The 27,425-nt window shown below is 40.4% G+C and overlaps 1 protein-coding gene across 1 annotated transcript; it reads right to left on the reverse strand.

The window, feature by feature from the left end:
• Positions 1-4,509: 4,509 nt before the first annotated feature.
• Positions 4,510-7,266, reverse strand: LOC131107987 (transmembrane protein 121). The gene has a single exon (XM_058058546.2). The coding sequence runs from the start codon at positions 6,032-6,034 to the stop codon at positions 5,078-5,080; it is 957 nt and encodes a 318-aa protein (XP_057914529.1). The 5' UTR covers positions 6,035-7,266; the 3' UTR covers positions 4,510-5,077.
• Between the last annotated feature and the right edge of the window lie 20,159 nt (positions 7,267-27,425).

Genomic DNA, 27,425 nt, shown 5'->3' on the forward strand with positions numbered 1-27,425 from the left:
TTTGGAGAGCACAGTGAGATGTAAACAGATGACTGAGGAAAATCCCTATAAGCACAACGTCTGAATCTTTTATTAGGCAACAAAGCCTGATAAGAAAACTGAAAGAATGTACCCTTCCAATCTCAACACATAAACATTGTATTCACATTTGTGACTTCTGAAGAAATGTCCGGCTCCTCTGTTGGCAAAGTTGTTAGAAGTCAAACAGAGTGACCTGATTTTTCCAAAGATGATAGCATCGCATCAAGTCACATCCTTGATCATGCATCATTGCTGTTATTAGGAGTAAAGAGGGGTAAACTGTGTGAGGAGGGCAGCAAGTAAGAGCCCTCTCGTGGGTGTCTTAAGATGATGTGTGGACCCAAATTGGTGATGGAGATTGAACTAATGGCTAGATAATTGTACATGTTCCTCAAATAAGCTGCCTAGAGCTGCTGCGTGTAAATATGAGACCGGCTTGAAACACCCTATTTTTACCAGAACTGGTCCTCGCAGTTTGGAAGATGCATGGAGTTTTAAGTTTGCGCTTTAAGGGCAAAATTAACAATTAATGCAGGGTCAGCATAGAGTTTTGTGCACGCTGAAAAAACTGTTTTTTTTGCAAAGTCCTCCAAAGTCAGTTAGCCTCCATACAAGGAAATTAATCTTTGATGAGCATCCATTTCTGTCATTTTTGTGCCCCAATATAGGTTCCATAAAAAATATATTTGTTCTCCTGGCTGTGCTGCCATCCCAGGCTACCCAAGGTCAAGCTGTGAATTTACAATAGTCGTTTCTCTTCTCTTGGTGCAGGCCACTATGTTATGTCAGTATTAATATTGGCCGGTGCACCAAGTACCCCTTACAGCAAAGCACAGACACAACATGGTTACCTGGATGACTGCAGTCTTCATTCATTACTTGGTATTAGCGGCAGCACAAAAGCACTTTTGGTTGCTATTCCTAAATTGTCTTTTGAGTCTTCAGTGATGTCAGAGAATACAATGAGTGAACTAATGAGGAATTTACTGAACTCAATTTAAATATCCACCTCATGCTTAGCTGGTAGCTAATAGAGTGCATTGTTTCATCATAATGTAATGCTCATGTATTATTAACTGAATGAACACACTTTACTCAGCAAACTCACTCAACTGGCTTCCTTTTGTACTCTTCTTCATCTGTTTTACTGTTTTATTAACTCCATCAAAATCATAAGGTCTTCATTAAATCTTCTGGAGATTTGGGGCGACTCTCTTTTGGAATATCGCATACCGTGCGGAGGCTGACGTCATTGCAGCATCCCAGTGAATATGTTGCTCAGACACAATGAATTATGGGAAAACTTAAGAGTTGTTTTTTCCATTTTAATATTTTTCAGGTATACAGTTTGAGTGTTAAGTTGTTGTGTGATGAGTTTAGTGTTCTTAGTAAGATGACACCATGAGTCAGACTTTTATGTTGTCATACAATTATATGTAATAATAATAATAATGATTTCATTTGATCCAGCTAAGTCATAACCCTAATGACAGGTGATATACAAAATGATGGATTAAAGTATTTTACATTGCTATTACTTGTTTTTAGAGCTTTGAGATTTGTATAAACCTGATAAGCTCAATCAACTGATCAACTGCTACAGGATGAATCTTTTGTTTGCACACACGGTGGGAATGTATAATGTCATTAATAATCAATGTTGTAACTTCAAAGATTGGAGTTGCTGGATCCTGAGCTGTTTGTTTGTTTTGTTGTCACTAAATAATGTGCAGACAGAAATATTGAACCGGTGACTGTACCCTTGGAGCAGCCAGTGCGCTTTAAATAATGAAAGCAGTCCCTCTTTCTTGGCTCTACAACTGTACAATAAGATGAACTGCATTGCAAATATGGACAATGTACAAAAAACAGAATGTAGTCTTTGAGGAGACTTGGCCTCCTTTAATGTTTGTTCCACGCTTCTGTACTGCATTTGTTTTATCAGTCCATTGTGTCCAGTGTACTTTTCTACTACTGAGTACTCTCTAACCTAATCCAGTTTAAGAGGCCAATGTTAATGAATGTATGCAGAGCACAAGAAAGGAGACCTGGTTTTAAATCTGGATCATATTTTACAGAGACAAATATCGTTATTCGCTTTGCACGGCATAATAATTGCCCCCCTTGTGCTGTTTGTTACTAATGGTTCATCCAGTATTCTACTTTTGCAATATGCCATGGAATCTCTTATAATTGAACCCAATCCTCAATGTATACAATTTTCTCAGATGAAATAATGGAAATGTCATCAATCCTTAGTTAGGGTTGTGCATAAAATCAGTATTCGGTATTGTTTACACCAGGGGTCTCAAACACGCGGCCTGCGGGCCATATTTACATATTGACACTAGTTTGAGGCCCCCGCCTTGATATGAAAGTTTAATGTTAGTGCGGCCCGCGCAAGTTTGATATGGATGCTGTATGGTATCATGTACCCAGAAAAAATTATTACGTTTGATTAATGTTCATGTTAATGGTTAAATAACTGTTAATAGTTATCCTCCCTATCCGTGTGGAAGTGGTAAGTTTTTGGCTATTTAAGTTTAAAGGAAATAACTTGAAGGCTACCGTTTAGGTCGCTAGCTCTCTAGTTTGCGAGTTAGCATGTGTCTCAAGACCCTGCAGTTGCGCAATATGTTGTAAATAAAAAGAGTATAAATGTGACTATAGTCGTGTTTTGTCATGTCTACAGGGCTCTAATAATGCTTTGTTCATTTTAATCTGAAAAAAATAATTTGTCTACCCACCAACTAAGTGGTTTCTTGAGTTTTTATTATTTGCCGTTTTATTATCATTATATTTATTTATTACTGATTGATTGATTTTCTTTATTATTGATTTGTTTATTTATTTTTCATCTTATTTTGTGCAGAAAAATAAAAATTAAGATATTTGAGAACAGTGGAATGTTTTATCAGAGCTTTTATTGTAGAAAATCGGAACCAAAGCACTGAAAAAGTTTGTATATTTTTCTGTTTTTAATAAATGCGTTTTTATTTTGGTTTTTTTTTTGGAAAACCTGATGCGGCCCAGCCTTGCCCAGAACCTAGCTCCAGTGGCCCCCAGGTAAATTGAGTTTGAGAACCCTGGTTTACATGCTCTTTATGTCTGCTTTAGTTAGGTAATAATTAGGGGATAAAACACGTATACATTACAGATTATGTATGTTTGCCGGATACAAGTATGAAACGAGTACATTTCGTCTTTATCCGTGTTTAAAGAAAATGCTCATTATTATTATTCTTCATGCTCTGTGTCACACACAGCAACTCTCTACCAAGACGGACTCTGCAAGCAGCAGACAGGGAGGACCTCAGCGGTGCCTCATTCAAGTGCAACGTGCAATTGGGAAGTTTAAAACAGCTCAGCATTTGTCACAATGTCTCCACTTGATTAGGTTTTTCTTCAGCTCGTCTCTATTTTGGTTTTCATCTCAACTTGTTCCGTAGCGCTGTACAGCGCTGTGCAGACCCGCATTGATTGGCCACAATACTAGAGGCACGCTTGATACCGCACGAGGCTGGCATCAAGCATTCTGCATGTATGGCTTGCATAAGCGGGCTAAAATATTACACCTCTCTCAATACGTTACAGTATGCACCCTGCAATCTTAAACGTGTTTCATAAAATACACCAGACAAGCGGGCACGATCGTGCATCAGTCACTGATGGTGTTTTTTTTCGTCATCTTGCTTGCTGGTGATATAAAGTCAGTTGGAAAATTGCTTGTAGTCCTGAACGCGGTGCTTTTGAAAAAAATACAGCCAACCAGGCTACTGACAGTTGAATCACCAACTGCACACAACTCATCCCTACTAGTAATTAACTCAGCTAAATTGAGTTGTACTCAAAAACTACATAGATGAGTTTCAGGGAACATTGGGAATACGTGGCACATGTGCATAGCAAGCACACATTATTAATTGTGATAAAATGCGACTAAAGGAATGTATTTTCTTTTGTCACATTCACAGGAACCATTAGTACACCACAGTGTGAGTGCATTTTTTCTGTTATTATATACTTTGACTTTTGTACGGCCCTGTATAAAAATAAGTAATATTACTTTAAACCGGTAGTTGGAATCCTTTGTGTTGATATGCAGACCACAGTCTGTCCAATGTGGCAGAGGTCCGCACTCTTCTGAGTGCCTGAGTACCCTGTAATTAAGACTACACCGCTTTAGATACAGTATGTAGCGTTGGTGTGTGGTGTCATCCATGTGCTCATTGAGCTCTGGATTTTTGTGCAAATTTAGAAGCGGCTATTTCCTAAATTGTACAAAATTCAGGACCATTCGACCGAGTCTTTTAGTAATTGATGTTTGCATGACTAATCATGTGGTCATACTGGTGTGCTATCCCTGTGTGCAGACCTAGAGACACTAGAGATGTCATCTCGCTGTTCGCACTCCAAATAAGCAACCTGAGATCAGACAATTAAAGCTCTAGAGGAATAATGTTGCAAAAGCACCACTTCAACAATGAGTGGAAAAATCATTTTCTATTTTATTTTGGAGGAATAATGCTGCAAAAGCACCACTTCAGCAATGAGTGGAAAAATCTTTTTCTGTTTTATTTTGCTGCACAGGTTCGTTAAAAACCTGCTGAATTTGAAAACAGCAACACATTGAATTGGTCCAATGATGTGATGCAAACCCTGTTCTTACAGAAGAAGGGCAGTATTTTATCAAAAAGTTACATAGAAAACACTCACTTGTACATTTATTTTCACATGACTTGCTCAAGGTGTGTTTAAAGCCCTCGGCGACTAAGAAGACTCAAGCTACAGAAACACACCACAGCACACTAGAATGCAACATCAAATTCAAAAATATATACTCTTGCTGTTTTTTTTTCCTGTTTAACAGTTGGAAAAATACACAATTAAAGAAATGAAGGACTTTACAGGAGTAACAAGTGATGTGTATTTTGCCCCGTGACAGCAGTGCAGATGCTTCCTACGCATCAGTGCATTCAAATGATTGTTGACATGGCCTAAAAAGTGTGAAATATTGTTCCCTGCAAGCTTCTTGAGGGTTCCGCACAGCATTTTGTCATGTGTGCTCACACGCCGTCACCTCGGGAAGAGGTGTCTGGTCCTGTAGGACCACTTGCACTTGAGTCGGGGTGGGGGCAGGGCGAGCATGTGCCAGGGAGTTTTTCTGTAGTTCGACCCCAAACGTCGGCGGAGCACTCTGCAACTGTCTCCTGTACTGCACAAAACTACAGGTCTTTAGGATGATGGCCAGTATGTTCTTTCCTATCAGGATTCCAGAGACCCTGGCGTCCTTGTATAAAATCATGTTCCCTCCACGGATGAAGAGGGTGATGATGTTTATAGTCACCAGGCTGAGGATGGGGTACAGGAGCATCTTATGGGGCACAATGTTGATACCCTGCATGCTGATCTCGCTCAAAGACACACAGGGTAAAACCAGTAGGAGGATGTAGCAGTAGAAAAACATCAAACCCTCCGCCCACAAAGGAAGGCCCTTTTTCTGGGGTTCCCATAGGTTGGCTTGAATGTCCAGAATGTCAAGCAAGTCCACCACCACCCAGAAGAGACGATTCCGGATCTCCTCCCGTTTCTTGAAGGCGCGTACGTACTCCATGTGGTCGATAGCCACCAGCACCACAAAGAGCACTGGAATGCAGATGGAGAGCAGCAACGTTAATGCCTTCCTGGCAAGAGCGTCAAGGCTCTTCCTGTCCGCCTTATAGTTTTGATACACAAAGTAGACCTTGATTTCCAGCACAAAAATGTAGAGGAACCAAAGTATCATGGCATACCCTCTCTTAGCCGTTCGCACTTCAGCCCCCACCCACACCGCCACGTATCGCAGGACAATCAGAAAGCAGATGTCTCCGACCATGACCATGATACAGATGCCAATCTTGCGCGGGCCGTGGTTCTGCTCAACCAGGTAAGCATCAATCAGTGCCATGCTGCTCATGATCAGGATGGTGGACAGGCACACGTGGGGCTTGTTGGTGGGAGGTGGGGGGACCATTCTTGCTCAAGTAACAAAAAGAGGAGGAGCCGTGTGCTGAAGAGGTGTGTCCTCAGTTTGTCCCAGGAGGACGTGGATCAGATTCCCCTCCGTGACTTCCGTTTCAGCCACAATCCAGGAAGCATGGATCACACGGACCAACACGATCAATCCCTGCTTGTGTTCAAGCTGTCTGCCGGGTAGACACAACCACTCATTTAGTCATTGATGTTCATTCAGCGTGTCGGCAAATGAACGGCTCTGTGTATGTCTCTCCCATGTGTCATTAAACGCAACACTTGAACAAATCACTTACATTTTCTGACTATTAAAATAAAACCTTAAATTGCTGCTTCACTTTCAACATCCGTGTTTGCCTAATCTTCAGAGATAAAGATTTATCTCAGTACTCACTTGAGTCCCCCTTTGTACTTTATCCTAATGACTGGTGCACAGTCATCCATGAGACTGTGCTGAGTGATAACAAAGCCCATCTGTAATCCACAAGACGAAAGCAGCACAGGATCCTCTTCTTCTCTGACAGATGTAAATCCACCATTTATGGATTTTCTTCTTTTTTTTTTTTTTCAAGCAAAAGTGCAATCCCAAAATACCGGCGTTGTAATCCACTTACAGCTCAGACTGCATCAGTCTAAGGCATTTTAATGGTCTCAATTTCAGCAACTTAGAATAGACGTTATTTATACACTGTGCTTTTAAGTGTCCAAAACCCCAGAAAGTTCCAAAGCTCTGCGTTAAGTCGGTTTTTTTTTTAAATGATGTTTTTTGTCCAGGAGTTTTCCTCTCAATTACCCAGCATCCATACAGCCAAAAGTAGAACATGTCATTCTAATCTTTCCTTCCCGGTCTTTTGAATGTTTCAGAGGATATTTTGCTGCAAATATGTCACCGTCCTTCTCCACTCGTCTCCCAGCATGCTCTCTCTGTAAAAGGATCCCCCAAATCCCCCTTCCAGTCTCCTGCTCCGGCTTCTTCTTGATGCCAGGGACACTGGAATCAACAGAGTCAGTGTTTGAGTCCCCCTCCGTGCACTCTGTCAGCAACAGCGGCCGCTTTGATACTCATACCCCCTCTACCCGCCTTCCTGTGCACTTTCCAGCTCTCTCCGCAAAGTCGGAGATGCTCCCTGGTGTGTTCAGACACAATCCTGAGGGTTTTCTCTCTTTCTCTTGCAGCCACCCTCCTCTCCCTTCTCCCTCCTCTGCCCAAGTAAAGGCACATGCTCTGTGGAGGTGATGCTCGGCACACCACAGCTGCAGAGAGAGAGAGAGACAGAGAGAGAGAGAGCACTTTTCCAGAGGGTGGAGAGAGAGAGAGAGGCAGGGGGAGGGAGGACGAGCCACCCTTTGCAGCTTAGCTGAATGCACAACTTTTCTCACTCCCCGTTTTTTTTTTCAGTCACCCTATTCTCATCCTTCTTCTTCTTTCCTCATTGTGTCTCGTGCTGATATCCTATTTTCCCAGGCTGTTTCTCATTTAAGTCTCGCAAAAGCCTCAGTAACCTTTTTCAGTGAGAAGTTGATTAAGGCACTATGCATCCTCGCTGGGTGCAGAGATGCAGAGAATGAGAAGTGATCCAGAGGGGTAGTATCGGGTGAGAAGAGATCCTCCCCACTATGGAATACAGAAATCCATCTTCCCTGTAGACTGTGTCTGCAGTCAAGGGAGACATGTAGGGAACTGGGCCAAGGGGGCGGCCGAGATGAGTTTTCTTGACACAGAGCTTTTCTATTGATCTACTGACAGAGCAGTGTATCAGAGGACTGTGGCTGTGGAGACCCAAAAGAAAGAAGATTAAGTAGAAAAGGAGGGAATGTGAAAAGATGCAATTGTGGTGACAGTAAATTGGAAAAGACAAAAACACAAAAGCCATTAAAGCTGTGACATTATTTTGTGATACAAGAGAAAAGATAGTTAACGAACTAAGGAATTGCAAGATACTCATTAATCAATGAATGAATCACTCAGGGTTTAGTTTAGATCCCTTTGTGCCTCCTCAGACTTAATTTCCCATCTTGCCAACACATTTGGCTAATTCTTTGCTTTCGCTTAGTAAGTAAGCTTGAATTTGCTTTATATACAAGATACTGCAAGCCAGGCCTCGTCATCGAATATCATGCGACCTTAAGTGACCTCAAACATCATGTGGAGGATTGAATTTTATAAACAAGACATTCTGGGACTTGACCTCTGGTTTACTCATTTTTGGTAATGGTAATGGTTTTATTTCATTTGAACATGCATCAGATTACAATTGAGTGCATCCCATAATCAGTTCACAGTTCCACATGTCCAAAAGGAGTAGGAAGAAGCAAAGCTTATTAAATCCTACCCCTCCATTTGGTACTTTTACAATCAGTAACTGTTACAGTTAAGTTTTTTATTTTTATTTTTTTTAATTTTGTAATTTTTACATTTGTTCACTTCCTGCTTTCCATAATACAGTTTAAGGTTTTTTTTATTTTTTTTATTTTTTAATTTTGTAATTTTTACATTTGTTCACTTCCTGCTTTCCTAATATTGTTAAAGTTTTTTTTTTCTTTTTTCACGTACTGAAGTACAAGGTGATATGAGCATCCAATGACATAATGGGTACCATAGTAAGTGTCAATATAGTGATATGTATAGCACATCATGACTGGTTCAAGACTCTTCATCCTTGTATTTAGCAAACATCAACTGCTTGTATTGTTTCTTGAATTGGCTCATCGTTGTGCATTGTTTGAGGTCCTTACTCAATCCATTCCATAGTTTGATTCCACATACTGAAATGCTATGGCTTTTTAACGTAGTCCTAGCATAGAAGTGTTTCAAATGTAGTTCTTCCCTGAGATCATATTTCTCCTCTCTTGTAGAGAAGTATTCGATGACATTTTTAGGTAATTGGTTATTTTTAGCCTTATGCATTATTTTAGCTGTTTGAAGATGAACTATATCAGCAAGTATTTGTAATTTTAGAAATAAGGGGTTAGTATGTTCTCTGTAGGCGGCATTATGAATTATCCTTACTGACCTTTTTTGCAGTACATTTAGCGAGTGAAGATTGCTTTTATAGTATATATAGTATATTTTTTATGCATTAAATGTACAGGTAGTTTTTCAGAAGCATTCTCAACATCATTCTTACTGTCATGCAAGCTAACTGTTACTGCTACAGTATAACGTACAGAAGTGCAGGAGGAGGATGACAGTGTGTCTGGAAGATGAGTCTATTGACATTAACAAGTGTACATTTAGTTATTTTATTAATGATGCTGATGTACTGTTGCTTTTCCAAAGAGGATACTATCATCATCATTGCATTTCCTTCCTGACAGCACTGGTAGTATGACAAAACAACACAAACAACCTTGAGGGCTTTTTAATGTTGCTCAAAAAAAAATTCCACTGCCATTCCACTGTTGGCACATTCATGCACGTAATGGTACATGCTGTAGAAATGATTGTGAGTGTGCAATATGCGTTGCATAGAGACAGGAAAAATTGAGGTGAAAGCTTATCTTCCCCGTCAGATACAATGAAAGTAGTCAATGAAAATACTGCTTCTAACATGTCGGGAGGCAATTATTTCTACATTTGCCATTTTGATGGGGATTTTCATGTTCTTTTAACTTTGGTTTTATTAAAGAATGTGCTTGTTGGTCACTGCAAAACAGACCATGTTCATATTTGGCTCCACGTACTTTGACGAGAGGGACAGGTTCAGCAGCCGTCTTTTTGTTGTTTTTTTAGCTTTTTCTGTTAAAATGGATTATCTTATTTATAGGGCTGCACGGCGGTCTAGTAGTTAGCACGCAGACCTCACACCTCGGAGACCAGGGTTCAATTCCACCCTCGGCCATATCTGTGTGGAGTTTGCATGTTCTCCCCGTGCATGCGTGGGTTTTCTCCAGGTACTCCGGTTTCCTCCCACATTCCAAAAACATGCTAGGTTAATTGGCGACTCCAAATTGTCCATAGGTATGAATGTGAGTGTGAATGGTTGTTTGTCTATATGTGCCCTGTGATTGGCTGGCTACCCCGCCTCTCGCCCGAAGACAGCTGGGATAGGCTCCAGCACACCCCGCGACCCTCGTGAGGAAAAGCTGTAGAAAATGAATGAATGATCTCATTCCTGAAATGTTTTTTTTAATGATTTCCACATGCAAGAAAATTGCATGTACATTTTTGCTTTGAATTCACCTGATAACTAGCTACAAATACACCTGTTTGACTCCCAAGAACCTGTGATAACTATAACCAGATGTGATAGCAATATGTTTGCTACACAGGTTAGTGTGCAGGCCACACAGCGAGGAGACCCGAGTTCGACTCCCCTACTCCGGTTTCCTCAAACATTTCGAAAACATGCTAGGTTAATTGGCGACTCCAAATTGTCCATAGGTATGAATGTGAGTGTGAATGGTTGTTTGTCTATATGTGCCCTTTGATTGGCTGGCGACCAGTCCAGGGTGTACCTCACCTTTTGCACGAAGACAGCTGGGATAGGCTCCAGCATGCCCGCAACCGTCGTGAGGAAAAGCAGTTGAAAATGAATGAATGAATGAATTAAACAAATAAACTTCTGACTATGAGACAATAACATAAGATATTATAATATATTGGGTCCACAGTTAGCGTGCAGGCCACACAGCTAGGAGACCCGAGTTTAATTCCACCCTCTGCCATCTCTGTGTAGAGTTTGCGTTCTCCCCGTGCATGCGTGGGTTTTCTCCGAGTACTCCGGTTTCCTCCCACATTCCAAAAACATGCTAGGTTAATTAGTGACTCCAAATTGTCCATAGGTATGAATGTGAGTGTGAATGGTTGTTTGTCTATGTGTGCCCTGTGATTGGCTGGCGACCAGTCCAGGGTGTACCCCGCCTCTCGCCCAAAGACAGCTGGAATACGCTCCAGCATACCCGCAACCCTTGTGAAAATGAATGGATGGAGGGTCCCCAGATGTAGTTGTATTGACCAGATATAGTGTCACCTTCTGACATATGACAATGCTCGTGGTTGATACAAATGTCCAAAAATACATCCATATAATACAGGTAATAGAGGTGGGTTCACTCCGCAATGCAGCATGCTAACAAGTCGTGTTGCCGGTGTCGCCAGCTGGGCCAATTAGTGATAATCCCTCCTTAGAGAAACCAAACTGCTTTCATTATGACAGTGTGAAGCCATTTACTGCTCGCTTCATGAATTGCACATTCTGAGAGGTCACAAGTATGGCTTTTCTGTGCAGTGTGGTGACACTCTTCATCTGTCTGCCTAATAGCATCTTAACACCAATGCAAGAAAAAAGCAGCGCTTATGCAGATTTCAGTTTTGCCGACATGAACGTAGTAAGTGGTGACAGCTGACAGCTGCCATCATGGATGTCAGTGTCTTCTATCGTCATGTCTTTATTATTATGAGAGCACATGGAGGCTTCATGCCCAAGAAACTGGACAAGTGAAAGCATTTCCTTCTGTCATGAGCCATGATGTGGACTAAGAATGAGCCAACTGGGATTCATAGCATTTGGTATTTATTACATCTACGGTTAAAATAAGCTAATGCTAATAAGGACTGTGGTTACTTAGAACCGCCACGCGTCTGCCGCCTTTGAGGAGCAGCCCACCCACTAACAACCACTTGCCCTTGAGCCAAACACATTACTGCTTCCTGTTCACTCGTTTAACCAAAGTCACTCGAGGTAACAGCATCAATTTAACGTCTAAATTGTAAATTTAAACGAGTGGCTAGCTTGTCCACACCACAGGGGGACTACTACACTGTCTCTGTAATAGTTTCACTCCCGTAACGGCAGTATGGGACATTCCAAAGCCCATATTTGTTATTCCTTTCAAGTCATATCCAGTGTTCTATTATTTATATCTTCATTTACATGCTTTTTGTGATTACAATAGAGGCCAACACAATGCTAACCTCTCCATTTAAACAGGACAGCTAAAACCTTGACGGCCATTTCCAAAATACCCTCGCTTAAACATACTCAGCGTGTTCTATTTTGGCTTCCTTTTCTTTGTTGGTTGTGGGTGAATTGAACACAACAGGACTTTTAAAATGAGTCAACATTCTGGGTAAAGAAAATGGCAATGAAGGAGATGTTAAAAGGGCAATGAAGAGCAGTGTAAAAAGATTTGAATCCGTCTACGCAAGTGTTCCAGCAATAGCTTCAACACAACGAGTGTAATGTGAAAATAACTATATCCAAAAAAGAAGTGCTTAATGGAACACCTCTCTGTTATGATGGCAGACAGAAGTGCAGTGTAGTGTCCCCACAGTCACAGTGTCTAATGCTCTTTATTCACTTTGTTCTGACCTGAACAATATGGGTCTCCAACTTGCAAAGATAGCTCAAGTTCATCGTGGGAACAACACCTGATCCTCATCATAACATCTTTATTATGCAGGTTTGTGTGAGCTAAATAAGTAGAAAGACAAGAACATCAAGTGGATATTGTCTTTTTGTATATGGATGTATTGCATTTAAGTACACTTGAAAATCACAGAAAATACAATCAAAATGTGAATTCCACTTATCATAAATTACATGGTGTCTTTGAAAGCTGATATGTTCATAATAACATGGTTTGGGTGTGACTCAAGTGTTCTGTTATTATTAAAGTGTTTGGCAAATAGATTTTCAGACTTGTGGGTGTCTTGGTAGCTTGAGTTTTATCATTGAATTTGGAGTTATTTATATTTTTATTTATACATTTTTTACAGCTTTTTATACATTCAATATACGTAATTGTCCTGTCATGTATCTTTCTGTCAATGCAGTTAAAATGCACATAATTCAGACAAGGTTGCAATCATAATTAATTACTTTATAATTTTTTCTTAAACCTCATACAGAGATGTGGCTAATTTATGACCATGTTCTAATCTTGTGATATCTCCCATACTTCAGAACTATTATACTGTGCAGCAGTCAATCACAAACTGTAAGGGAACTCATGACAAGCTTGTCAACCCATCGGAATTTGCAGGTCTTTACTCAATATAACAGTCTGACTCACAATGTCATCTTAGATACTAAAAGGCTAAAATCATCACACAGCCACTTAACACTCAAAGGGTAGTTAAGAAATTCATTTATTCATTCATTCATTTTCTACTGCTTTTCCTCACAAGGGTCGCGGGGGTTGCTGGAGCCTATCCCAGCTGTCTTTGGGCGAGAGGCGGGGTACACCCTCGCATGGTCGCCAGCCAATCACAGGGCACATATAGACAAACAACCATCCACACTCACATTCATACCTATGGACAATTTGGAGTCACCAATTAACCTAGCATGTTTTTGGAATGTGGGAGGAAACCGGAGTACCCGGAGAAAACCCACGCATGCACGGGGAGAACACAGAGATGGCCGAGGGTGGAATTGAACCCTGGTCTCCTAGCTGTGAGGTCTGCGCACTAACCACTCTCCCGCCATGCAGCTCTAGCTAAGAAATATACAAGGCAAATACCAATACAAGTTTAAAAGAAAATACAGCAACTATTTAAACTTCTTCCTATAATGCATTATTATTATCCATTGGCTAATGGCTGCCATTACGGTTGAGTAATGACCTCCTGCGATTTCCGATGGGTTGATAAGCTAGTTGTAAATTTTCACATAGCTCATGATTGGCTCCTGTCAAATAAATAGCTGCACATTGTCACGTGCGGGTAAGTCGGCGTAACGAGACCCCAGGATGCAGAGAGCAGGACCAAAATGCAGATAAAAATGTATTTTTAATGATAATTGCGCTATTCAACAAACAAAGGGATGGCAACTGACCAAACAAGGCAGACAACTGACAATGAAGGGTCAAAGGAAAGAGCACACACCTGAACTAAATAGGGAATAGAAAATTAGGAGCAGGTGCGTGAAACGAGTAGGGATTGAGAGAACGGAAGGAAACAACAAAGGAAGTAGTTCCAAAATAAGGGCATGGGCACAGAGACATGGAAGGAAACTAAATGAGCTGTCACGAGCGGGTAACGCCCACATTGTGACACAGATCTGTTTTTCTCTGTATATTTAGTGGGTGTGGCTTAAACAGAGGTGCATCATACACCAAAAATTCATTCATTCATTCATTCATTCATTCATTCTCTACTGCTTTTCCTCACGAGGGTCGCAGGGGGTGCTGGAGCCTATCCCAGCTGTTTTCGGGCGTGAGGCGGGGTATACCCTGGTCTGGTCGCCAGCCAATCACAGGGCACATATAGACAGACAACCATTCACACTCACATTCATACCTATGGACAATTTGGAGTCACCAATTAACCTAGCATGTTTTTGGAATGTGGGAGGAAACCGGAGTACCCGGAGAAAACCCACGCATGCACGGGGAGAACATGCAAACTCCACACAGAGATGGCTGAGGGTGGAATTAAACCTTGGTCTCCTAGTTGTGACATCTGCGCGCTAACCACTAGACCGCCGTGCCGGACACCAAAAATGATGGTATTTAAATGTCTTTTGTTCAATTTGCATATCACAAAATTTCATAATGTCCACAAAATGTTGACTCCATTTTCTTTCTAGTACCAGTTCTGGCACCATTTAAGCACCAGCACCGTTTTAAAACTATCAATTTATCAATATCATATCAATATATACAAACGGCCATTCCCTTTCCCCTAGTCACTGATCAGGAATTCATCCCGAGGTGGGAAGTGTGTACCATTTCATTATCAGTGACAAATTGGAATTATCATTAACCTCATAGAGGAAGTCCACTTGCCATCCACTGACCTTTTTGACCATATTCTGGGTGAGTGAGAATTTAAATATCAGGGTCTTCCAAAGATCTAAATTAATTTTCAACTATGAAATGTACAATCCTTTCAGACAAATCAAGTTGTCGCCATCGAGTCCACCAGGCCTGGCTTTTTACTGTCCTTGGCTCCTGGACAGGGACACTGCATCATCACCGTTGAGCTCAGCACAAGCAAACAAACAATGAATAGTAAATAATAAAACAGCAGCCACATCACCACAACATAAAGCATCCACAGAATACAGTCAAAAGAATGCAGTCAAAGTAAGCACTCCATTCAGATGCCATTGCTGGGTCTTTTTGCACCCTGCTGGTTTTTAGTATTATCATAAAAGTATATTTTACAGATGTCTTCAATATCAGACCCTGGCCTTTGCCTTACTGCAAATATTTGAGCACATTTTCTCTGAGCAATAGTGCAGTCTTTTTGTATTCTTTTTAAACTTTTCCTCTGACAATGTAGTTGTTCTTATCTTCAGAAAGATGGCATTATGTCGGCAAGTCACGACCACAGACTGCACCCTGAACTCACCCCCAAGTTTGACCATGTGAAATAATAATCCAGATAAACATTTTGAAGAGAAATTTTGCTTGTTATTCATGCAGAAGTCTTCAAACACTTCAGTCACCCACAATAAGCTTGTACCTGAATAGACACAACAGAAGTGACCTTGTTTACTTACCGTATGTAGACGCAAGGTAGCTCAAGGGTAAAGTAGAGACTAGCAGCACCTTTGTCTGACTCAAATGTGTCTTCATTAATGGCAATCAGAAAATATTTAAATGCATTGGAGCTGTGTAAGTTCCATTAAGACATGCTATAAACAATAAAAATACATTTTATCAGTGCAAGACAGTGCCTTGAATTTTGTAGTTTCTGGTGAAAATATTTAGGATGAGGTTTTATTTAAAATTCACTACAGGCACAAGTTTTTACGACCTTCTTCTTTTTCCCAGTAATCACGTCGACTGAGGAGCAGGAACTCTTGTGGGATGAATGTTCCTTTCTCAAGTTCTTCCAAAGTCTTTGATTTGGTGTAGTAGACGTGTTCTTTGAACTAACCCCAAACAAGTAAGCTTGGGATTCCTGGCTGGCTAATCAAACGGACCATGACGACACATTTCCCTGGGAAGTGGGCATTAGCCATTCATGACAATAGAAAAATGTGGAAGCGTGCCATCTGGCATGAAAACTAAATCTTCAGCATTCTCTCAAGCTCCGATAGGTGCCCATTAAAGATTATTATTAAAGAACAAATTTTAAAAATACAGATGCATTGACATTTCTATTCTCTCCACAGGCAGGCGGTGCATTTGGCACCTGAGCCCTGAGTGGGGACTTAACCGGACAGAGTTCATACAACATGGGGGACTGCAACACAAGAAGCTAGTTACTAATTTCCATCGGTGGTCAGCGTTTCAATGAGCATAAATAGCACAAGTCTGTAATTTAGGGTAGGCTGCACGGTGACCGAGTGGTTAGCGTGCAGACCTCACAGCTAGGAGACCCAAGTTCAATCCCACGCCTCTCGCCCAAAGACAGCTGCGATAGGCTCCAGCACCCCCGCGACCCTCGTGAGGAAAAAGCGGTAGAAAATGAATAAATGAATGAATGAATGAATGTAATTTAGGGTTTTAGACAGCTCTAAACATCTAAATTACCACATCACCTACAAAATTCAACAACAGCAATTCACAATAAATATTTATCTAATAACATGACAAAAGTATAAAACTTTTTAGGTAAAATACATCTATCATACCTTTTGGTGTATAGGACACATCAGTTTAAGCCTAGAAGACCCAAAGCCCAGCCATTTGGTTTTTCTAATATAATGCCCAAAGAACACTAAAATCATCACACAGCAACTTACCACTTAAAAGGTAGCTAAGAAATATACAATACAAGTATTGGTTTTAGTTTAAAATGCAAAAAATCAAACATTTATGCATTTCACCCCACTAGAGCATTTCATTGGCTATGGCTGCCAGGGTGCTGCAATGATGTCAGCCACCCTCTGGGTTCCTCTGGTTGTTTTGGAGGACGATGCAAAAACTACATCAGTGTGAAGATTTGACGGTTTGTGAAAAGGAGGCATAGTTGCATATTTTGGTGCACACAACAAAAATGTGTACCTATGTATATTACCTCTACTACGCTGCCCGGCAAACAATATTAAGCCAGACTTTAACCACCTTTGTGTATATGCTTTTTGCAAGGAATAATTCGTTTTTATTATCTGTTTGTGAGGAACAGGTCAGTGTATATTCTCATTCACGTAGCAAGGGTTTGAATCCTGGCCAGTAGCCCAACACCCAGCCACTGGGGCTCTGCAGTGTTTGTCCCAAGCCTAAATAAATAGGAGGGTTGTGTCAGGAAGGGGCATCATGTGTTAAAACAAACAAACCATGTCAACCAGTTGCTGTGGCAAACTCTGATGGGAGTAGGCAAAACACAAAGGCGACATTTCTGCGAGGAACTATGTAAAGGAGTAGATACGTACATTCATATTTGGGCATTTTTACAATAACTTTATTTTGAGGTTGGCCTTTTCTCCAAACTTACATACATTCCCACAGAGGACTTTCACACACATGGGCAATCTAACTTGGATTCATTCATTCATTCATTTTCTACCGCTTTTTCCTCACGAGGGTCGCGGGGGGTGCTGGAGCCTATCCCAGCTGTCTTCGGGTGAGAGGCAACTGTTCGCCAGCCAATCACAGGGCACATATAGACAAACAACCATTCACACTCACATTCATACCTATGGACAATTTGGAGTCGCCAATTAACCTAGCATGTTTTTGGAATGTGGGAGGAAACTGGAATACCCGGAGAAAACCCAAGCATGCACGGGGAGAACATGCAAACTCCACACAGAGATGGCCGAGGGTGGAATTGAACCCTGGTCTCCTAGTGTGAGGTCTGCGCGCTAACCACTAGACCACCGTGCCACCCAGTAACTTGAATATTTTCCTTAATTATTGTAATCATTCCTCCGGCCACAAGCAAACGAGCAGTTTATTACCTCCACCAAGCACAGCACTTACTGAATTTTACTCAGTATCGGAAAATAAATCAGTGTTATTGCTCCTCCCACAGTCCAAAAGCATAAATGTTGGAGACTCTAAATTGTCCATAGTTGCAAATGTGAGTATGAATAGTTGTTGCTGCCAAGTAATGATATTCTATATGCCACCATTGAGTCAAGACACAGCAACTACAGTACAATACATTACAGTAAGATTGCTACTAATACTAGGATCAATCAAATTCTGCAAAGTTTTTAATGATCACAAATTGTGATAAAGTAGACATGACAGACACAAAGGTTTGCACACAAAATGCTGTCCGAGCCGATAAATTGAATGTTTGTGGTCAAACATCCCATAATGTGTCAACACTGAGCTGCTCTGCTGTGTTCCTTTTACACAAACGCCAATACGGTGCTGTTAGTGAATCCAAAGCGGCAAATTGGTATGACATCCTTCCTAAGTTTGTGCAGTTTGCATTGGCTACCTTGTGTTGTTGTAAGATCGGTCAACAGTGATTTGTCAAAGTGAAAAGACAAGTGGGGAAAAACATGAATGAGACATTCACATTCAGCTCGGTAGTCCAACAGCAAAACCATTTGGGATCTCCCTGTCACCGGCTTTTCTCACATTGTCTTTTTCTTTTCTCCATCTTGCTTCCGTCAACAAAGCAGATCTGTGTTGACTTTCCAACACTGTCAATACAGATAATAATTGTGGGTCCTTATTTTTAAATTACAGCATAGAGAATCTCTTTAGAACAGGGGTCTCAAACTCGCGGCCCACGGGCCGCATTTGGCCCGCGAGACGCTAGTTTGAGGCCCCCACCTTGATACCAAAGTTTAATGTTGAAATGACAGCATAAAGCTGTGTGCACACCGGACACAATTAACATGATTTTGCCCCGCCCATACTGTTACCCTACCCTGTTACCCCGCCCTGTTTTGCTTTGGATTAGCAATGAAGCTAAAGGCTTATGACGCTGGGTACAAATAAAAGCAGGAAATGATTTTGGAATAAAACGGAAAATACACGTCAAGATAAAGCATCTCATCAAACATGTTGTTAAAGTTACGACGCTGCTCCCAGATGGAACTGAGTACGATGCTAACTTGCTAATTGGGTCAAATTATTAAGTTTCATTAATGTTCATGTTAAAGGTTAAATAACTGTTAATACTGTACATTTGAATCTGAAAAAAAATAATTTCTCTACCAACTGTATGTGGTTTCTTACATTTTTCTTATTTGCTGTTTTATTATTATTTTACTTATTTATTACTGATTGATTGATTTATTGTCTTTATTCTTAATTTGTTTATTTATTGTTTTTATCTTTTGTGTACAGAAAAATAAAAATTAAGATATTTGAGAACAGTGGAATGTTTTATCAGATAATTTGGTGTGGAAAACTGGAACCAAAGTACTGAAAAAGTGTAGGGTATAGCAGAAGCAAAAACATTGAAGATAGTTTTTTTATTGATTTTTTTTCCAGTTTTTAATAAATGCGTTTTGTTTTGTTTTTTGAAAACCTGAGTTTGAGGCCCCTGCTTTTGAACTTTGTAAATATTGTTGAACATTAGAGACTTGTAGACATTAAATAACACCCCTATAGTCACCTTTACACTCCTATTCTTTCAAAGTTGGTCTTCTATTCTTATTCTTTACTTACACCACGGCAGGCTACAGGGTCACATGCAGAGGCGACACAATTTGGTGTATAATAAAAAGGTTTAATACAAAAAGATTAAAAAAAACGAGGTGGCAGGAGAAAAAGCTAAAACAGCTACAAAAAACTAAGAACTCTGTGGCATAGCACCGTAACAGAAGCCAAGCAGGAAATAGATACTCTCCGTTCCGACCTAAAAACCAGAGCGATCATGCTAAACAGATAACGTGACAATGTTAATTCTTTATCTATGTATTTATTAATAATTATTATATATACATTATAGATCAATGTGATACACCAAATGGGGTTTGGGTGCCACAGTATTCAAAATAGAAGCTTTACAGTACTGATGGTTGAAAAAAATGGTAGAATAAGAACATTAATTTTTTTCCCGGCTTTCATTTGGAAGCCAGTTTTCAGCATCAGCACAATGTGGGAAAAAATGTGGAAGAATAGAGAATTTACATCACCAAAGACAATTTGTACATGAAGCATAACTGTGAAAATGGGACACATAAATCACATTAGCTGTAACACTGAGTCTGCCATCGATTACCGACAGGAAAACAAATGGGGGCGTTAAGGCTTCCCTTCTTAAACAACCCCATAAGGTTTTCAACCACCAATTGGGAAACATGAAGTAGATGGGCTGAGGTGCTCCCATGGGACTATTACATTAGACATGGGGATGGACTGACATTCATATTTATGAATTTATTATGTCATACTTAACAGTTTCGATGTGTATATTAATTAGTGTCATTGCATCAGATGTGTATTTTACTGTTTGCATTTGACTGATGCAAAACAAATCAGCATTTGATTTCTACAATCACAGAAAATCAGCATAATCAGATTTTTCATATACTTGTAAAACTCAAAAGGATGTGACAAAGCCCTACACAGAAAAATACACAAAAGCTGCCGCGCTGAAAGTACAATTTTATTTAACAGATGATTCCTTTTGTATTGCTCATAGGAAAACAAAACAAGACAGCCCCCATAATAATTACTCATGAGTACAGATTGGTTTGATAAAAAATAAAAAAAGCACTGATGCAATGCATTGTCATCATAAGTCAATAATGCATCTTAGTCTGAAAGACAGCTTTTGGCTCGCACAATGAAACGCATCGTTCCGCTCGCTAGTAAACAACTGCAAATCAAACAAGCGAGGACGATCACTGCTTTATGAAATTGTAAACATAGAAAGTTTATATTGGAAAAATATTATTTAGTACTTATAAAAGCAGTTTGTGCTTTCATGTGACTATGGACGTGACCTCTTGTATGTTGTTGTACAATAAGTTCATATCTCCATGTGATTGTCTGTGTGCCTTGCTTATGATAAGGTTGGCAGCCATACTCTTTTGTACTCTGTTATCTAACAGTTAGTTGAAGGGCAAGGCAGGATGACTGTGTGAGTGTGTGTGTGTGTGTGTGTGTGTGTGTGAGACTGGCTTTTGACAGGAAGCCTAACTACAGTGAAAAGTCAGGGGCCCAACCTTTTTACCCTCCCATGCAGCATATAATCCGACACCCTTAGATGATTGTTTTTGTTGATTGTTTTGACATTTTCCTGATCAGCCATTCAAAGGTGATATTTCATCTGTCTCCTTACATGCAACTTTTTATTAAATTGTATTTCTCATTATTCACAAGATGCTTGTCCTGTCTTGTCTCAGGGATTAACGTTTTTTCACTTGACACTCTATAAGGAAAAGAATAATTAAATGTAATTGGTATGCAGTGCGCAGTAAAAAAAAAAAAAAAAAAGTATTGCCATATATCCCCACAAAGCAGCAAACACTTATTGAATCCTATTTTCCATCACATTGTCACGTATGCATTCAGCCCGATTAACAAACACGCTGGTGCTCTGCAAATGTCAGAGGAATGAAAGGTCACATCCTATTATTCAACAACTAGCATACAATCTTACCACCAGTAAATAATTCCATGTAATGAAATTTAGATATAATTACTCTCTGGAATATGTTTACTATGAACAAATTGTCAAACACTGCTTCCTGCTGCCTCGTGGTAGCAAGCCCGACAAGAGGTTGTTGGGAGATAAGAGAAATCCCTTTAAGTAAGAGATCTGACTCCACTTAGGGGCTGTTGAGGGGCTATTTCTAAACATACCCTCAGACAAGTAACTGAGCTTTCTAAAGGCACCTATGCAGCTGATCACATTATTTTAAACAAAACATAATATGTGAACTATGATAACAATAACATTTTCCTTCCTGGCTTCCTTCCTTCCCAAGCAAATAACATTCAAACTTAGTATGTTAACCATATATGATGGATACATAAAATAATATAGTTAAAGTGATGTCAATATACTCAAAGTTTAAGACCATTTGAAAAATTGCAAGAATTTACATTTTGCACATTTTCCTTCAATATGACAGAAATGAAAGAAGGTGATCAAAAGTTCAACACAGTAGCTAAAGAAATCAGCCTTCCTAACTGGAACCTTCCTAAAATAAAAATACTATTTCCCATAAAGGAGTCAGTAGCCACGTTTACATGAGGAGTTTTTCTCTTTCCCAAATGGAATCTTTCCGAATGACCTTTCCAAAAGCAATGGTATCCATGGAAAGGAATATTCCAATCGCGTGTCTACATGCACCGCTATAATCAACCAGAATAGTCAATAGGGCATGCGCAGTAAAGCGTAAACACCAACATCACGTGATACCGACTTCCTCCAGTTGTTCTTTCAATTGTTGGAATAACTCCGTATTGCCAGTTTTTCGTTCATCCAGTCTTGAAATTTAGTTTGAATCAAAAACACACTTTCCGCAGCAGTCCAGTAATGATTTTTTTAAATCGAAGAACATCTCGAGCTGCCCGAACGCACCCGGGAACAGGAAAAAATAAAGTTCAATCTTGCAAATATTTTATAATTGAGCTCGGCACATGTTTTATATAGATATGTATTTTCTTTTTTAATAAAACTGGACTTGTGAGTAAAGTATAGAAGGGTTTAGATTCTGTTCAACAAATGGTGGTAATGCACACGAAAGCTGCTTGCCAACCGCCACGAAGAAAAACGCACCCTGACAACTTTCCGATTGAGTGGTTACAAGATACCTCAATCGGATTGGGGAAAGGAATATTCCACCCCTGTTAATCCGATTATATATTCATTCGGATTGGCACTGTTCTTTCGGTGTATACAAAGGCTAGATTCTTTCCGTTTGAGTAAATAACCTGAATGGAATTGGAATATTTGGGTCCATGTAAACGTGGCTATTGATGAGTAGCCGCACCATTCTTAATGCCAATGTTTCCAGAAGGTTCCTGATGGTGAAGATGGCTTCACGGAGGGTCTGCACTGTCTGTGGAACTGATGTCCATTTTTCCATACATCCCCAAAATGTTCTCAATTGGATTTAGATCAAGGGAACATGCAAGGTTCTCCAAAAGTCCTTTGTCAGGCGGGAATTGTGCACTGCACAAAAAACCCAGTCGTTATCACACAGACAAGGGTCTTCAGTCCTAAGAGATGCCCCCTGGAACACGTCAACATAGCCATCTGACGTTTGATACCCTTAAACAACGTGAAGCTCCATTGTTCCATTGAATAAATGGATATCATTCTACAGCTTATTCTCACAAGGGTTGCGCTGGTGCTGGAGCCTATCCCAGCTGACTTCGGGCGAGAGGCGGGGTACACCCTGGACTGGTGGCCAGCCAATCACAGGGCACATATAGATGTTTCATTTATCGTCTTTTGATACACTAATTGCAAAGGACCTCAAATGGCTCGATGGTGGAACAAATAAAATTAGGGAAAATATGCACCAGTTAAGACCAGTTGAAAAACTGCAGGAATTTACATTTTGCACTGTTCGAAGCAGAGCTTCAAAGTGCAAAAGAAGATTTTATTTTTGGGATAGCAATTTATAGCAGACACACATTAAATGGAAATAGGTGATTGGATTTTAACACTTTTTATTTTTTTTTTACAATTTTTAACAATTTTTAAAGCAAAAATGTTGATACAAAGTCCTTTTCTGTCAGGTATTCTCACTGTCATGATTTCTTGATGGTAAAGGCAAAAGGCAACCATTCACACTCACGTTCATACTTATGGACAATTTTGCATGTTCTCCATGTTCTCCAGGTACTCCGGTTTCCTCCCACATTCCAAAAACATGCTAGGTTAATTGGCGACTCCAAATTGTCCATAGGTATGAATGTGAGTGTGAATGGTTGCCTTTTGCCTATACCATCAAGAAATCATGACAGTGAGAATACCTGACAGAAAAGGACTTTGTATCAACATTTTTGCTTTTATAATTGTTAAAAATTGTTAAAAAAAAAGTGTTAAAATTCAATCACCTATTTCCCTGTCTATTTCCTTGTCTGCTATAAATTGCTATCTCAAAAATAAAATCTTCTTTTGCATTTTGAAGCTATGCTTTGAACAGTGCAAAATGTAAATTCTTGCAGTTTTTCAACTTGTCTGAACTGGTGCATTCATTCATTCATTTTCTACCACTTTTTCCTCACGAGGGTCGCTAGGGATGCTGGAGCCTATCCCAGCTGTCTATGGGCGAGAGGCGGGGTACACCCTGGACTGGTCGCCTGCCAATCACAGGGCACATATAGACAAACAACCATTCACACTCACATTCATACCTATGGACAATTTGGAGTGGCCAATTAACCTAGCATGTTTTTGGAATGTGGGAGGAAACCGGAGTACCCGGAGAAAACCCACGCATGCACGGGGAGAACATGCAAACTCCACACAGAGATGGCCGAGGGTGGGATTGAACTCGAGTCTCCTTGCTGCATGGCCTGCGCATTAACCACCCAGTCACCGTGCAGCCAAAAAAAAGCACAAAAAAAACATTTTCATACCTTTCCCTCGCAGATGCCATGTGACCACTCCCATTTCTTTTTCCATAAACGCCAGGATGAAATGTTTCAATGACTGTCTTACTTTGTCCAAAAAAAATCGAGAAGTGTTTTAATGTTTAGATTGTGTTTGCCTTTCTTATCATGCACAGAGTGGACTCATTAAAGTCTTGTTCAATGAATGCCACTCCTTACTGTGAAAAGTAAAAGTGAGTGTTATTACCTTTGTAAAAAAGTTTTCATGCAGCTCTTCTATTGGTTTTTATTACCTTGACTCTGTGTGTCTAATGAGGTGGTACATTTTAAACCATGAGGATATTTAATACATGGGAGTGTAGCAAAAACAATTATTCTGTGTTATTATTATTGCATTCTCTTTATTTCAATGTGCAATATTGTGACTGAACTTTAGCTCTCACGTCACACGGCTCATGGCTGTAGGTAGAACTCCAGACCGAGTCCTGAGTGTCTCCTGTCATTTCATTTGATATTATGTGACTGAATTTTCCCACTTGCAGCGCCCTTTAATGACAGTAAATTCTGAGATGATGGCAATAGTGGATTTAGTGTCACTCAAGGATGCCATGTTTTGATGAGCTGATTAGGCTGCCCATTCTCCTAAAAGGCTTTTTGTTAACCTGTCTACTCTCTGCTCCGCTCACTGGAATACATGCTAATGGAGTCTGTTGCACCACTTACTTAGACTCAATGATACAAAACAGAAAATACTCCTTCAATAAAATGAAGGCTTTCCTTGTTGTCTCTGTGAATCTCCGCCAGCGGGACACAATCAAGATAAACAACATCATGTATTCTACGCAAAGCGCTGTGTTCTACTAGGCTCCGTGTCGTATAGTGATTTGTTTACAGCCTTATTAGATTTAGCCTCGTTGATGAATTCTCAGTTTACGAAGGACTCTGTCTGGTTGTCCGAGCTTGACTTGATCGAATCGAACGCAATGATGATGTAGCCATTCGCCCATTTAAAAGTATTTCATCACTCTCTTATTCATCCCTTGTGTTGAAGGCTACCTTGTATAGCGCTTGTTTGCTGGTTGAATTCATTCAGGGTCACGGGGGTGCTGGAGCCTATCCCAGCTGTCTTTGGGTGAGAGGCTGGGTACACCCTGGACTTATCTTTTGTGACCTATTGGATGAGTCGTCATTGCGCTGTTGGGGTAATTTTGGTTGGTTGGCCACTACTGGGAAGATTCACCACCATTTCATGTTTTCGCCATTTGTGGATAATGGCTCTCACTTTGGTTTGCTGGAGTCCTAAAGATTTCGATTTAATTTAAGATTTCATTTGGTGTTCAGTTGCGTTGTCATTGACTAATATTTCAATTTGATTGATGATCTGAAATATTGTAAACAAAAAAAAACAAGTATCATTCAAGTTCAGGAAACTAAAATTGGTCTTTGCCAAAGAACATTCATTCATTCATTCATTCATTTTCTACCGCTTTTCCTCACGACGGGTGCTGGAGCCTATCCCAGCTGTTTTCGGGCGAGAGGCGGAGTACACCCTGGACTTATCTTTTGTGACCTATTGGATGAGTCGTCATTGCGCTGTTGGGGTAATTTTGGTTGGTTGGCCACTACTGGGAAGATTCACCACCATTTCATGTTTTCGCCATTTGTGGATAATGGCTCTCACTTTGGTTTGCTGGAGTCCTAAAGATTTAGATTTCATTTAAGATTTCATTTGGTGTTCAGTTGCGTTGTCATTGACTAATATTTTAATTTGATTGATCACTCACACTTGATCATTCAGGGGCAGCACGGTTGTCAAGTGGTTAGCGTGCAGACCTCACAGCTAGGAGACCAGGGTTCAATTCCACCCTCGGCCATCTCTGTGTGTAGTTTTTAGGTTAATTGGTGACTCCAAATTGTCCATAGGTATGAATGTGAGTGTGAATGGTTGTTTGTCTATATGTGCCCTGTGATTGGCTGGTGACCAGTCCAGGGTGTACCCCGCCTCATGCCCGAAGACAGCTGGAATAGGCTCCAGCACCCCCGCGACCCTCATGAGGAAAAGCGGTAGAAAATGAATGAATGAAGTATCATTCAAGTTCAGGAAACTAAAATTGGTATTTCCAAAAAACATTCATTCATTCATTTATTTTCTACCGCTTTTCCTCACGAGGGGTGCTGGAGCCTATCCCAGCTGTCTTCGGGCGAGTGGCGGGGTACACTCTGGACTGGTGGCCAGCCAACAGGGCACATATAGACATGTTTTTGGAATGTGGGAGGAAACCGGAGTACCCGGAGAAAACCAAAACAATTTGGAGTCTAGTTAAATTCATTCTTCTCTTATTTTTACTGGGGAAAAAAATCTCCTGCCAAGACAACAATCGTTACCGCATGTCCATGTTGCGTGTATCATTTTGATAACAATCCAAGCCATGTAACTGCTTGACACTCACCCTCCTTATTTGGGAGCAAAGCACATTAGCAGCAAGTGCCACCACGAGAGACAGCGTTCTGCAAATAGCTGCACTAATGTTGCACCATGACTGACAGTAGCCATTAATCACTCACTGTGTGTAGCATGGGTTTGTTTGATAATCACCAAAGCTTTCACGTATATAATTCTAAAAGCCGTGTGCGGTTAAAATGAGCTGAGGTGGACGAGGAAGGTTAGCGTGATGGTGATCGAGAACGTTCATTTAAGTAAAGCTCCTCATTGGGACGAGCTGCAGGGGCTTCATGAAAAATGGGTGGACAATTTTAGTACTGCTGAATGTTAGATATACATATTTAAGGCATTTTCAAATAAATATGAGTTAGCTGTAGCAGCAGCAGAAAAATAACCTTCTTAAATATTAAAGCAGGCTCTTGAGGTAGGGCGGGTTATACAGAAACTGGAGGGTTGACGGTTTGAATCCAGCTTCCTCCATTCCAACAGCAGTGATTGGGATGGAGGAAGCTCACATTCATGTAAATGAAATGAATGGAGAGGACGTTGCCGCAAATTGGCAGCCACCTTTCCGTATGCGGATCAATACTAAAATATCAATACTTCCGACAGCAGCTGT

This window comes from Doryrhamphus excisus, linkage group LG20 (assembly GCF_037039965.1).
Source record: "Doryrhamphus excisus strain RoL-2023G ecotype Guam linkage group LG20, RoL_Dexc_Guam_v1.1, whole genome shotgun sequence".
NCBI lineage: Eukaryota > Metazoa > Chordata > Actinopteri > Syngnathiformes > Syngnathidae > Doryrhamphus > Doryrhamphus excisus.